Source organism: Solea solea, chromosome 8 (assembly GCF_958295425.1).
Source record: "Solea solea chromosome 8, fSolSol10.1, whole genome shotgun sequence".
NCBI lineage: Eukaryota > Metazoa > Chordata > Actinopteri > Pleuronectiformes > Soleidae > Solea > Solea solea.
In genome coordinates this window covers 20,253,912-20,268,442 of record NC_081141.1, presented here as the reverse complement: position 1 = coordinate 20,268,442, position 14,531 = coordinate 20,253,912, and the positions used below count along the sequence as shown (strand labels likewise).

At 40.6% G+C, this 14,531-nt stretch overlaps 1 protein-coding gene across 5 annotated transcripts in view; it reads right to left on the bottom strand.

The window, feature by feature from the left end:
• The window catches only part of grid2 (glutamate receptor, ionotropic, delta 2), a 370,055-nt gene that overhangs the window by 126,060 nt on the left and 229,464 nt on the right, over window positions 1-14,531 (bottom strand). For all 5 annotated transcript variants that reach the window (XM_058636042.1, XM_058636038.1, XM_058636039.1 and 2 more), the window contains exons 5-6: window positions 10,696-10,749; window positions 1,931-2,104 (exon numbers count right to left, since the gene is read on the bottom strand). In XM_058636042.1, coding sequence (XP_058492025.1) covers window positions 1,931-2,104; window positions 10,696-10,749 — 228 coding nt within the window. The remainder of the gene's footprint in view (window positions 1-1,930; window positions 2,105-10,695; window positions 10,750-14,531) is intronic.

Sequence of the window (14,531 nt, the reverse complement as noted above, 5' to 3'; positions counted from 1 at the left end):
TGTTAAATCCAATCATTATCACTGAGACTTTACTGGAATCTATGGAATCAGGAGTCATGGTAAAAAAAGGTTGTACTAAAACACTGGGAGCTGTTTAAATAGACAGAATTGGAGCATCAGGGCAGCTTTTTATACATGCAGTCATTTATTTGGGATTTAAATAACTGATGATTCTATGGTGTGTTTCAGTGTTAAGTCTTCAATAAGTTCAATTGAAGTCAAGGTGTACACATTGCTGCATAGCAAAGGCCAATAAAGCAGAGGGAATGAGACATTAAAGCTCCACTTAGTGTCTAGTGCTAGTTGTCTCTGCCCCTCCAGTCTTGACCCACATCTCAGGTGAGCCTGCGGAGCTTTCCGGAAGAGCAAAAATTGTGACATATTATCTTAAAAGTCTTTTGTACGTATGATTTTTTGGGGCAGTGGATTGCTACACTTTGTATTATTTTGCGATCGACTGTGCGGCACGATTCTTGCAGGTTGTTAAAATCTTTGCAATTCATTACCAAATGAATAATGAATGACCTGAGGCAATCCCGCCATCTCCAAAATATGTAATCTGTCTGCTGTTACTGACTATGTTGGCTATTTTTTTGACTTTTTTGCTTTTTTCCCCTCTCTCTCTCTCTCTCTCTGAACTGCCCTGTGAATGCAGATTACTTCAGTCCCGAAATGCAGGCGTATTTGTGATTCCGAGAGTCTACAGTATAAGAGGTAAACGGGAGGCAAAGCCTTCTGTTACCAGGCTCCTCTCCAGTAAAACCAGCTCCCAGTGTCAGTCTGGGTGGTGGAACGCTCTCTCTGTATTAAAAGGTTAGACTTAAACCTCCCTTATGATAAAGCTTATAGTTAGAGCTGGCTCAGGGAAACCTGAACCACCCACCCCTGCTTGTGGAAGTCCTGTGGTGCACACACACACACACACACACACACACTCCCCCCCTCTCACTCAGGGTATGAATATGATATCATTACATGACATTAACCTTGTTGTCTCTCCTCTCTCTCTCCTCTCCCTCCTCATCTTGACACCAGTTGCGAGGTTATTATTATGCTATGATTAAATTCGATATTACTATGCTACTGCTTGTATAAATGACATTGCAGTACTGTAAACATGTCACAACTGTTTCAGAACCGTCTCATAACATAATGCAACTGATATGCATCTGCTCCTGGTCACTTTCTTCTGTCTCGACCTTGCCTGTCCCCCATTTTTCCTTTTTCTCCCGAGGTTTTTTCTGCCTAGTACCTGCTCATTGTGTGAACTGTTGGGTTTTCTCTTCTCTCCAGTGTCGTTCACTCTCCACATTATGTTAAATGTACATTGTTTGCTTGAAGTTGGCAATTGAGTTTATGTCTGTGTGCAAGCGTGCGGCATCACCAAAATTCTACTTTTTAAATGCACTTTTTAAGTCATTTACACAGATACAATTTGTGGGCAGTAATACATTTGATCATAATTGAGTGCCTGTTGCTTCTGGTTAGAGAAATGACTCAACCGAAGTTTCATGATGCGTCCTGCTCTTTAGCAGTCTTAATTCAGATTAAGTTTGTTTTCTTTCAGCGGCCATTGCTCCAGGTAATTAAACTGCGATAGGGCAAAGTGCCAGTAAGACAACAACTCCCCACAGTAACCCTGGCTTTAGGAAGAAGCTTTTTGGCAACAACAGAACATTGTGTGAGCTTGCAGGAAATATTTTTCAGTGAGAAACCTTCTTCCTGCAGTTTTTAATCAGTTCAGTTAAATTTAAAACGGTTAAGTTTCGCATATTTTGATATTTAACAATAAACTTCGTTTTCTTTACGAGCCAAATATACACGACACACACTTGTTGCAGCAGCTACTTTCAATACGAAACTTGCCGTGAATATGAGAATAGTACTCCTCATGAGCTCACTGACCGGCTGTATGAGACAATCCACTCACCTCTAGCTGCTGGGCCTTAGGGTTTTTGGGGTCACAGATGGACGTGTTGATCCTGTGGTTGTGTTTGACACAGCGCTGCGTTGTGTTCTGGGGCATGGGGAACGTCTGTCGCACCACAGTCAGCCGACCGATCGACTTCATGACCAACTCCTGCAGGTCATAGTCGGAGATCTCCTGAGAAGATGAAGGATGAGAGAGGGAGGGGAGAGTGGTGGGGGTCGGATGAGGGGGAATAAATAATGTGAGAAACAGTAGCAACAAACCCATTGTGTCATCTTTTACTGTAGAATATGTATTGTAAAAAAAAAAAAAAAAACAACCATATCAAAAATGAAATAAAAACGTGCCTGTCCATTTAAGTCCCAGTAAGTCATATCCAAAGCAATACACTGTATGTTAGCCCTTTAACACCTAAGCCTCAAAATGTCTGGACTTTTTGGCTTATTTTAACCATAAAAGGGCAAGAAAATGTCCTGTAACTAAGTGCTTTTGACCACTTTTCCAGAATATCTTTCAATATCTGGAAGTTATTTACAATTAACTGTACACAAACAACAGATTTTGCGAGGTAAATAAACAGCTTCCTGCAACAGTGCGATTTAAATTGCCGCAATAACCACAATTTTGAAAAGAGCAGAAATTAGGTTAATGTAAAGCGTTTTATATCAACAGTACAGACCAGTAGCCAAAAGGAAGGAGAAGGGTTTGTGTGTCTATATTTGTGTTAGCCTGCTGTGTACATGTGTGTTTGAACATGTCACTGCATGTCCTTGCAAAACCTTGGGGGAAGTAATCACTGCTAATTTTAGCCCTAGGACCCAATCTTTCTCTTTCTCTCCTTCACTCTATCCAATGGATCTCTATCCATCCTCTGCTCATCCTCTGAGGGTCATGTGGTGACGAGATGAGAGCTGACGTTTACTGTCCCCGGTGGAGGTAACACCGCCACCAGCCAAGACGGTTTTTACTTTCTCTGTATGTCTGCACAGCAGCCATCTGTGTGTGTGTGTGTGTGGGTGCTTTGTGTCCATATGCCAGGTCGAGCCTAAATCTCTCTCTTCCTCTCTAAAAGTGTGTGTGTTCATTTTAAGGTTTTTTTTTTTAATGAAACAAATAAACTTTTTAATTTCTGGTTCAGTGGCGATGATGGTTGAGACTGAGGGCTGTGCACATACACACACACACATACATACATACACAAGCCATAACACATAATTAATATAGGGAAAGGTAATATTACAGATATTAACAGTTCATTGACGACTCTCACTGGATTTTATTTAAATGCAATTAACTTTCATTATGGCCTGCGAGTACTCGCAAGATGTGATCAATAGTGATTAAACAGAGTATTATACAGGCATTATAGGTATAGTGGTAATCATCTGCATTAATTAGGTTGATAAATGGCCATAGCTCGGAGCACACACACACATACAGTAGGCTCCGACATCGAGATGATGCTCTGTGGATTCATTAAATTCAGTCACCTTTGAGATTCAATGACACACACAGCGATCCATTTCAAAGATCTATACATCTGATCTCTGCTGTGAAGTTTAATTTGGTGTTCTTGAAAAAGAGTTGAAATTGTATGAGTGAATTCACTATAGATGTAAATATAATGAAAGGGGGATAAAGGGATATTGATACCGTCAAAAATAAAAAAATAAAAACACCCTCAAAGGATTTCACAGGTTCTTTAACCTTGGATGATATCCTGTGAAGGGAGGTATCTACTTTCTAAACAGGCTAAGCTAGGAATACATTTGCTGGCTTTGGAGGCAAACATGTGTGTGTGTGTGTGTGTGGGGGGGGGGGGGGGGGGTAAATCCCAAACAACTGCATAACAACCCTGAAGGAGACTGAACTACAAGGCAAAAGAAAAGGGAAAGATGCAGGGCAGAGAGAAAAAGCTGAAAACTGGTTAAAAAGAAAAAGAGAGAGAGAGAGAAGGCAGATCTTTGGACCAAAAGAAAATTAAGATTCACAACATACACAGTCAAGGGCAGGCAGAGCAACATCTACTGCAAGGAATATCCAGAGAGTCCAACTCAAACCAGGACACTCACCTAAATACACACGCACCAGTCTACAAGCACACATGCTTAAGGAAAGGAATCATTTTAAGATCCGTCCTCTTGACACCTGTTGAGGACAAATCAGCAGCTTTCTTCCTTTGTTATGCTCCGATGTCCTTTTTTTTGTCTTTGTCTCTCTGAGGAAAGACGACCGAGTACGACTTCCAATGCTTACACGCGGACGTATGGCCGCAACTACCAGTTATCTTCATGAACAATTGCTTAATTCATTTGTTGTTCGATCATAAAATGTCAAAGAATGTATCTAAATGTATGTAAAAATAATCACCCTTTTTACCAAACCTGAAAATTACGATATCAATCAAAATTGATTGATATCTTCATTTGGAACTAGAAAAAAGAGCAAAGAAACTTGAACATATCAACATAAGAAGCTAAAATCCCAAGGCTATAGAACCAAAACTAGTTAATGGACAATTAAAGCAGTAATCAATGAATTGAATTATGCAGCCTTACTTGGTCCTACATCAATTCATAAATACAATCAGCTTCTCTAATAGATTCTCTCTAACAGTAAGATCAACAATGTTAACACACTCTTCCAGAAGTTTTACCTTGAAAAAAAATACATTATGTAGATTGGCTTATTAAGGACATCATTATTAATACATCATTAACAAAATGATCCTTCAAGCTGAAACACTTATCCACAAGTACTGAGGACAGCAGAGTGTGGCCTCCACTTGGAACCAGAAGCAGTGAGTAAGTTGTAACCCTCAGACCGCCCTGCGGCAGTGAATCATTTGTTGTTTACTACATAAACTTCAAGTTTCGGTCTGTAACCATCCCAGCAACCTCAACCTATCACCTCACACTGTTTCTCACAATCCCCCCCGGAGCGCCAGATCCTCATTTCCAGTGCTTTATGTGAGGAAGGACGGGAGTCAAAAGCAATAACACATCCCTCATCCTCTATTCATCTTGGCATTTTTCCCCTGACCCCTCTGCTTTGTCCTCCATGTTTTGTGCTCAATCCCTCAAGACACCAAATCCCCATTCTCTCTCATCTGCTGCGGAGTGGAAAAAAGGAAGGTTTTTTTTTTATTCATTGTTTGACCCTTTCTGCTCCTCCTTCTCCTTTGACCAACCCCTCAGTTCCTCATCATTCAACACCCCATCAATGCCAAATCCCTCTGTTTTTCACTAATTAGCAACCCCAAGGTTTAAAACAAAAAAACAAAGCAAGCACATCTCATTTCCTTTGACCTCTGTTCACTTTTTTACCAAAGGCAATTTTCCTTGACAGCTCTTTATTCACTCCTCTGCATCATTCTACCCATTTTAGGGCATTTATGAAGTTGCAAAGTCCCCACAACCTCAGCTTTGACCCAGAAATAACAGAAGAAGCCTGTACACACAGAGGAGGAGGCCACGACAAGAAAGAAAAACGTGACAAGGTCGAGTCCAGTAACATTTCTGCACCGACGACGAGACCAAGTTTACGCTCTGCCAGCTCAAATAATTGAAAATGTGTTCATGGATGGGAGGAAAACTTGAAATGGCCCTCAACATGCTAACAGTGAGCCACCAGCTCAACCAGAATCCACCCACTAACAACCTGAAAGAGGGCTTATTGCCAGACTGACACACTTCTTTCAATAAATACAGTTCCTGCTAGTGCTTGTATACTGGGATAAGGGCAGTTGTCCAAGTAAATAGTCAAATTGAATGAGATGGCAGTGGAAAAAAAAGCAATATCATACTACATCATTCTTGATAAAAATGCTATTTCATGAGCTTAAGGACAGAATTATGATAAAAAAAGAGAAATCTGATTCAGATCCCATCAAGGATGCTGCATAGGAGATTGTTGGTCACATTTACAGCTCCAGGGGATCTGCTTAACAACAACATTATTCTTGTATGGCTGTTGTCAGACTGGACAATCTCCAGCTGTGCACAGAGCTGTTATTTTGTTTTCCCTCTACAAACTCCAACCTAACTGTAAATAAGATATGTATAACGTTTACGGCTCAAGATGTATGTGATTTTATATCTTCAAACTTTTCTGCTGATAGATCATCGTTCTAAAAAACCAAATATTAAACCCTGATATTAAACTTCAACACAAATAAAATGCAAAATCAAACATGGATAAAAGGTGAAGTGCTGGCTGGATTATGTTTACAGACCACATCCGGCCCTTCTTACTCAAATCCTAGTGTGTTTGCTCGGTAAGTCGTTGTTTCTCTTGTCTTCTCCTTCAGTAATTCTTGATGCAGCAGCGCTGCCTCAGGCGAGGAGGGGAATAACGTTATTCAATAAAGTGCAGCGTGAAAGCAAACCTCAGCCCGGCTGAATGTTGCAACCTCCAGTTGAACTGAATCCCCAATCGTACCGAGTCTGGCGGACTATTAGGTGTGAAAACGACCTTACATGTCGACAGCAGTAGAGTGGATGGCAGGTGGAACTGATGGAACAACATGTGTGAAATGAAGGTTCACATCTAGAGGCCTGGTTAAATGTTGAGAAACAAACAATGTTCAATAGTATCCATATTTTGTTGTTATTCGTGATCTCATCTGTTCATGCAAAACACATGTGTTGTTGCAGTTAAGTTGTATAAGTATAGTCAGGGCTGTCGGAGCATGAAAACACCCCTAAATTCAGTGACGTGGCTTTCATGGGATATCACGCAGTCGAATGCCAAATTGACAGAAAAGCCTAATCTCGTCTTATCTCACTACCATGCACTTCTACCCTCGGGAGACAAAAAAAGAAGAAGAAGAAGAAGAGGAAGACATGAGGGAAGAGGGGAAAAATGATGAGGAAAAGAGTGAGAAGAGCAACGGTGGAGATCAGGAAAGATAGCATCACTGAGGGTTTAAGACTATGAGGAACAGAGCGGCTACGGTCAGCCGTGGAGTTTCTCCAAACTTATTGGAAACAGAGGAAATGAGTGGCCATGTGTGCCCCCTATTATTTCTCTTCCTAATCGTCTTCTTCTTATCCTGAGCAGAACGGAGGAGATAGGGAGAGGAAGGATGATCAATTATGAACTGTGAACTCCCCCTCAGTGGGGCTGTCTGACTGCAGGCTGCAGATAAAGCAGAGTTATGACAACCATACAGTGCCCCCTCATCCATAATAAACTACAGGGAGGGAAAAAGCACTTTCACACATAGGAATATTCATCCTCCAAAGAACCAGTACTAGAAGACATCCCATGTGACAAAAATATTGCAGCTGCTCATCCATTTTAAAAACTCTGCTACAGTACTCGACATATGGGAGAAAAAAAAATATTCCATCCGTAATAGAACAGGTGACTACATTTCATACTTGATCAGTAAAACGTCCCATAATTCGCAATTTATGTATGAAGATTTTTAAGAAGATTTTATCTTATGTACCTACGTAACGTTCCACATTTTCTAGTATAAATCGACCTTATTTTACTGCACTGGTATGTTCTCTTTGTATTGTTGATTTCATTATTTACTGTTTTACCATTATTTATGATTTACAGGACAAAAAAAGAATCAAACATTACATTTAAAAATTCAATTAAAACCACTATGTGAAGGAACTACAATGAAAAGTGATAACTTGCATATTCACAAATTAATGTGCTGTTTTGACTATGACTATTTTATGACTATGACTTATGCATATTGTTATTTTGTATTATATGCTATTCAAATTGATTAATTGGGATAATTAAGATTATTCCTCTTTCTTTTCATTTTCTGAATGAAATTAAATAAACTAAACTGAACTATGACTAAAACATAAAGAGTTGAGATAGCGCTGAGCTGCCAGACAGCATTGTGATGCTTTTAAAAGGTAGCAGGGACAACAATTACAAGCTGCACGCTGCTAGACGTGCTCTCAGGCCCGCTGAATGACATCTTCAGCCTCTCGGGAAGCTGAGCAAAGAGCAGGTCGCTGTCAGGAACCCTAAAGAGCGTTAAACAACACCAGATGCCTGACAGAACTCAATGAAAGTGATGACACACTATTAGATAGTTAGAGGCGACTTTAGCTGCTCTGTCGGCTCCCTGACAATGCCATCTGCAGAGCAAAGTGGATCAACAAAGTCTGTCAGAAAGAAAAGGTTTGTCCACTGAGTGGTAAAGTCTCAAATGTTATATTGTGAAAGCACATCTGTGCACATCTGGAGCGGAGGAGAGCGCGCACCAGTGGCCTCACATGCCGCTTCTCTTTAAAGTCAAGGTCAGACACGTGAGTGGTTGTTTTCAGCACGTCCTTTACCTTTGTATATTTCATAAAGAGCACAGATCTTCATCAAAGTGCAGGGGGATAAACCACTCACTTCACTCACTGAGACACGTCCAGCGTTTGAGGAAAAAAAAAAAAAAAAAAACTGACAAGTTTTCATAACAGAGGCTGACATTTTTGATCAAATATGAAAAAAAACCTCTACCTTGATGTATTGAGACAGACTTCAGAACCAAGTGTGCGAGTCAAAATGACCCTGACTCTGCAATCATTCATGGTGACTTTGAAAACTGTAACAAAGGAAATCAAAAGCAATCTTTCGTTGGGAACTTATAATTATTGCGTTGCACACTATATACTACATCATTGTTTGTCTAATTAATCAGGTTGCAATCAGCTCTGCATGTGATCGGCAGCTGCGGGGGAGATTATGTCACGATTATCGCCCACAAAATCAGCTTTAAACTGGGTTGGTTAATGTTGGAAAAATCACTTGACATTTTGGTGAGGGACAAATACGTTCTCTTGTATTGCATATTTGTGGGGAACACTGAAACTATTTAAGTCCAGTGATAAACTATTTTTTGTTGCTGCCGTCACAGCAATATGAATTTGTTCAGTCTTCACAGACTACAATCAAACAAAAAGACTAGAAGACGGTGTCAAATGATGGAGATGATAATGTTCTCGAATGTCTTGTTTTGTCCACAAACCAAAATGAATCAGTTTTTAAAGATTTCTTTGTTATATGGAGCAAAGAAACCAGCTGAAAAATCAGAAATCTTGTTTTAATCATGAAAGAAGTCAAAATAGTTGCCGATTCATTTATTGGTCTAATGCAGACTCTCTGCATTAGACCAATATTTAAAAAAAAACAACAACTGCATCTGTGGGGCTAGACAGCTTTAAGTCGCACATATACCTCAACAGCGATTGTCCCCATTCACAATTACAATAATTCTATAGTGGCGAATTTCCACGGTTTCATGCGAGTGCTTTTTATCTAAATGCATGACAACATCATTTATCAGCGCAACCCTTAAGTGTATTCAAAAAAAAAAAAATGCAGCCCTTTCAGGACACATCACAGACCTTGATCTGATTTCCAGCAGCTACAGTCACCGGAGCCAATCAAAAATGAGGGCGGATCAAAAATAGCAATCAAAAATGATTGCTACTATAAAAGTTCAGCAGACGACCTGTAGACATGAAACTGTTTCGCACTTCATTTCACCTCTCGTGTGTTTTTCTGGACAGGGGGAGGGCGAACTCACGACTGCAAAGACTCACGTTCAAAAAAATCTATGAATATTTTTATGGATTTTATGGATTTTATGGATATGGTATCTAACAACTCCTCTAGAACACTTTTTTGTATATCTGTAAATGTCACAGCAGGCCACAGATGTTTGTTTCACACTGAAATGCTTTTGTTACTGAGCAGCATTTACAGTATCTGCACTATTATAATAAAAGGGTATGGCTTGGAAATGAAACTGACAGAGGAAAAACAAAGGCAACTTCACTAGTTGCTATTGTTTACCAGATTCTGTTCCCAATTGTTTCTCAAATAAATGTTTTTTTTTTGTTGTTTTTTTGCTGCTACCACAAAACATCTGCTTGTATACATGGTTGTGTTTACAGACTAGTTAGTATGTGTGTGTGTGGCTGTGTGGTGGCTGGAAACCCCTGCTGTGCCCTCCCAGCTGCGCGCAATCCCCGGGGCTACAAAGACACACTGCATTAGTCGTCAGTGTACACAAACACACACACATCTAAACATACACATATGCAGCAGATCTAAAAAAAAAAGGGCATTTTTCATGGAGATGAAAGTTGTTGTCCTATTTGAAATCGATACGGAATTGAAGTTTAATGACGCTGCTCTTCTAGTTACAGTGATTGTGATCGGGGACTGTGAGCATGGATGACACAGGACAAACATTACACTCTGAGGAGAAGGGACGACAGTGGTCACATGACTATTCTGTTTATTTTCTGAGTCGGTGAAGCCACGGCACTGCTTAAAAAATAAATGAAACTCCAAACAACGTTTAAATCCTACTGCTGGTGGATCAACATTAACTGATTCTGTCATACCATTCAAATCTGTGACCTCCTTTAATGTTGTGGCTGATCGTTTGTGTGTTTATGCTCATTTCAAGTTCACCTTTGTCATTTCTGAGAACACATCGTTAGTATGAAGTGCATTCGGAATGCGGAGACCTTTACTGTAATGTTTTTTTTTTTTCTCTGCGGAACGTAAAAATTGTCCTCCGTCATTGAGTTGTGTGTGTGTGTTATTAGACGGGAGTCAAACAAATTCTAAGCTCTTCCATGTCCTTCGAACATCCTGGACAGTGAAGAGATTAGAGGTTCTTCCATATCTAAAACCATAAATATCCCCAGGATAATTGAAACAATAAGGTGAACTGAAGGAACACCCAGTACAGGATCCATAAATCATTTCCACTCCCTCACCTCATTAATCAGGATCCAGTGACAATCGAAGGCCACCAGGTTGGTCTCCACCACCTGCAACACACAAACAAAACAGGATTAGAATAATTCAATTTATTTATTTAAGAAAAAAAAAAAATGCAATTAATTCGGTAGAAATATCGTAAGGTTTCAATAAATGACAGGATGAAAGATTAAAAAGTATTTGGGAGACAAGCTGTTTATTATCAACGTTTTTAAAGAATAAATGTTATTATACATTTTCTGTCTTGGATAATGTGGTTCATGGCTTCTAAAGTGTGAATATTATGGAAAAGAACATTATGGTAATGTGCAAAGTGTGCAGCTTGGCATGAGCGAGTTGAGTGAGAAAGTGAGAAAACTTGTATGAAAAGGTGCTTAAGGTAGCTGCCAAAACACTTATCAAACACATGCAGCAATGGCTTAACTTGCATGTCTGTGACGAAATAGCCGCAGACTTCCGCCTAAACACAAACTTGAAAGTCAACATCGGTTTTCTCCTTAGACAGACTTGAGTAGAAATTTGCTCTCTGCCTTTAGGCTCCATTTTAATGATGTAAGCACCTGATCAAACGCTGAAGTGCATACATCGAGTGTGTCCAAATGCACCGAACTCTGGGGAAAAATAAAGATAAAAAAACACGTCGCTGCGGCAGACACAACCTTCCAAAAGGTAGCAATTTGTCTAATTATTAATCAAGAGCGTGTTTCGGGTCAGTCAGCGAGCCATCTCACCTATTAAATTATTATAAAAGCAGATAGCCTGGTATTAAGAAAAAAATATTTATATCAAGAAGTTCATTTGAGTAGGACATCTACTCTGTGTGTGCGCATAGCAAACACATGTGCACCTACCTCTGTAGGCATACGCCACAATTACTTTCTGCAGACCAGATTTTTGGTCAATTGCTTTAAACTTCGTCCTGACACCAATAATGCACCTCGTCTAGCTTTAAAGCACCACTATGCAACATTTTCTACCTCAATACAAGAGGTTGAAAAGAACAGATTTGTGCCTTTTTCACCATGAACCTCTGCATTGGAACATAGTCAGAAACTCAAACTGCCAAAGTCCGACCCTGCACATTTGAGAGCAACAGAGATCAGTTTATAAAAATTTGATATATCTATATATGTATATATTCTATATACATCGATTTATCTGTCAATAAAGTTGTTTGACGACGTCAGAGCATTAGCAACTTTTATCAAAATTCTCTGTAACATTAACAGTCAATATGTATAGTAAAAAAAAAAAGAATCAACATGCCTTCTCAAAGACATTTAAACAAAACAAAACATAGGCTAATACCGTGAATTCTCAGGTAATTTTAAGTGCACAACAGAAAGCCCCATCCCCTCATCCAAAACCCCTCCACCAAAGCTCACCTCCACCCTCAGGTCCATTCCCCTGCCTTACTCGCCCACTGCTACACTCGGAACCTCTAACCCCAGCACCAAACGGGTACCCAACTCCACTTGTCGACTCCTCACACGACTTGTCCCACTGATGTACTGATGTGGATATAGTATATCCTTAATTTAACCAGGTAAGAAAAGGTAAGGTAAATTCTCTTTTTCAAGGGAGACATGGCCAAGACTGCAGCGTCAGAACAGACACAGTTTCACACAGTTACTACAGCGACGGCACATCCAGCAAAAAGCTACACGGTGTCGCCGGGTTAGGGTTAGTTCATTTGCAATGCGCACAGTGGACAAGAGGTGACAAGTGGGTCAGTCTGAACCTAACAAAGACGCTTTGTGCCGCTTTGCACAGATTTACACATGGTTCGAAACAGGTCCCTCTGTCTGTTAAGCTCAGCCTCTCACACACACACACACACAATGTTTTCCAGCACAGGAAAAGGAGAGAGAATCCCCCTTTTTCATTCATTTTTAACGAGTCATTTTAAGTATTTATGTGTCAACTCTCACCCACTAACCACACAGTTGTTAAACATCAGAGTAAGGGCACTTAGAAAGGGGGGCTGCACTGAAAGAGCAATTGTCCACACAGGGCAAACACATTTAGAACTTTGGGCAGCACCACAGTGCCTCTGCACATATAGTACAGTGGATTTATGTGATAATGTCCCTTTGTGTGGCAACAGATGCCGTGTTTTAACTCACACTCTCAAGTGGCTCTTTTCTCCTGTGATCACTGAACTCTGTCAGTGTCCAAGAGCCGTTATTGTGTGATGGACATGATGTTGACGTCTGTTTGTTCAAGTTGCTTACATCTTCTCCTCGTGTTTTCCTTTGACCAACGTACTGTAGATAAATGGGTAAAACGCATTATGAGAACAGCTACTTGAACTATAGAGAACTGTCTCTAACACACATGGGAAGTGATAGCCCACTATGTGTCATGTAAGGGTCAGACTGCAGATGAAACACTACATGGATGGATGGAAGGAAGGATGAGGAAAAAATACATTCAGTTAACAAAAAAGATATGGTGTGGCACAGATAAATAGATCTTATGACATTTATGATCTCATCTGTTCTTTTCTTGTCCATCATCTCGATCGTGTTCCTATTCATTAACCTAACCCTTTCACCAAAAACTCTTGTTTTAAAGTAACATAACTCCATCCATCCATCTTCTACCGCTTTATTCTCCACGCGAGGGTCGCTGTGCCAATCTCAGCTGACATAGGGCGATAGGCGAGGTACACCCTGGATAGTTCGCTAGTCCATCACAGGGCCACATACACATACAAACAACAGCCCACACTCGCACTCACAGTCAATTTAGAGTCCAATTTACCTAATCCCCATATTGCATGTGTTTGGACTGTGGGAGGAGGCCGGAGAACCAGGAGAAAACCCACGCACACACGGGGAGAACATGCAAACTCCATGCAGAAAGGCCCTTCTTGCTGCAAAGGCAAGAGTGCTAACCACTACACCAACCGCATGGCCCCAACATAACTCTGCATTTGTATAAGTTACTTATGATACAGGAATTAGTCTTGCTTCATTGCTCCGGCCTCACGTCTTATCCCATAACTCTGCCCTCCTGTACTCACTTCTCACGATGACTGCCCACCTTCCGTCTCCCACCCCCCCGTCTCCCAGTGCGCTCCTGGTGTAAAATATACAGTGCTCGTATATCATTAGCTGTACAGTAATTGTCTAGGTGACTATAGCGCAGCGTGCCGTAAAACACTTTTCGGCCGTAAACAAAAGGCAACAGCTGGAGAGGGTGACGGAGCATGGCTAATAGTGGTTTAATCTGCTCCACAGTCGCCATAAAACTTCATCATTGCAACACTGACGGCCTCCATAAAATATTCCGTCAACGGGGGAAACATGGCTGAAGCACTGACAGAGTTAAACACTGAGGACAACGCAGAACACGCTAATCTCATTTCTCCTCGTCTCTCAGCAGCCTCGCCGCGTTTGCCGACACTCACTCTGCTTTCATGTTACGCAGCTGAAAAATAAACAATTAGGATTTCGAAGATATGAGAGGCTATTCATCTTCTTGCACCCTCGCTGCACTATGGCACTGCAAAAACAGAAACAACAAGCCGTAAAAAGAGAGAGAGAGAGAGGGAGAAGAACAAGAGAGAACAGAGAATTTGCCTGGCCTCCATCATCCCATCCCTCAGTACTCATAAAGAGGTTCGTAAATATGCACATGGAATTCTGGGTAAATGTTTTTTGTTTTTTTTTCCAAATATACAAATGCAAAAAAGAGACTATTGAGTGCACTTTGATGTATACAACAAATGTACATTAGAAAAAGCACTCAGAGAGCTAAAACCACTGGAGAGATGAACCCTCTCCACATCAATGCGACACCAAAATCTGACCATATCTTCCCCAGG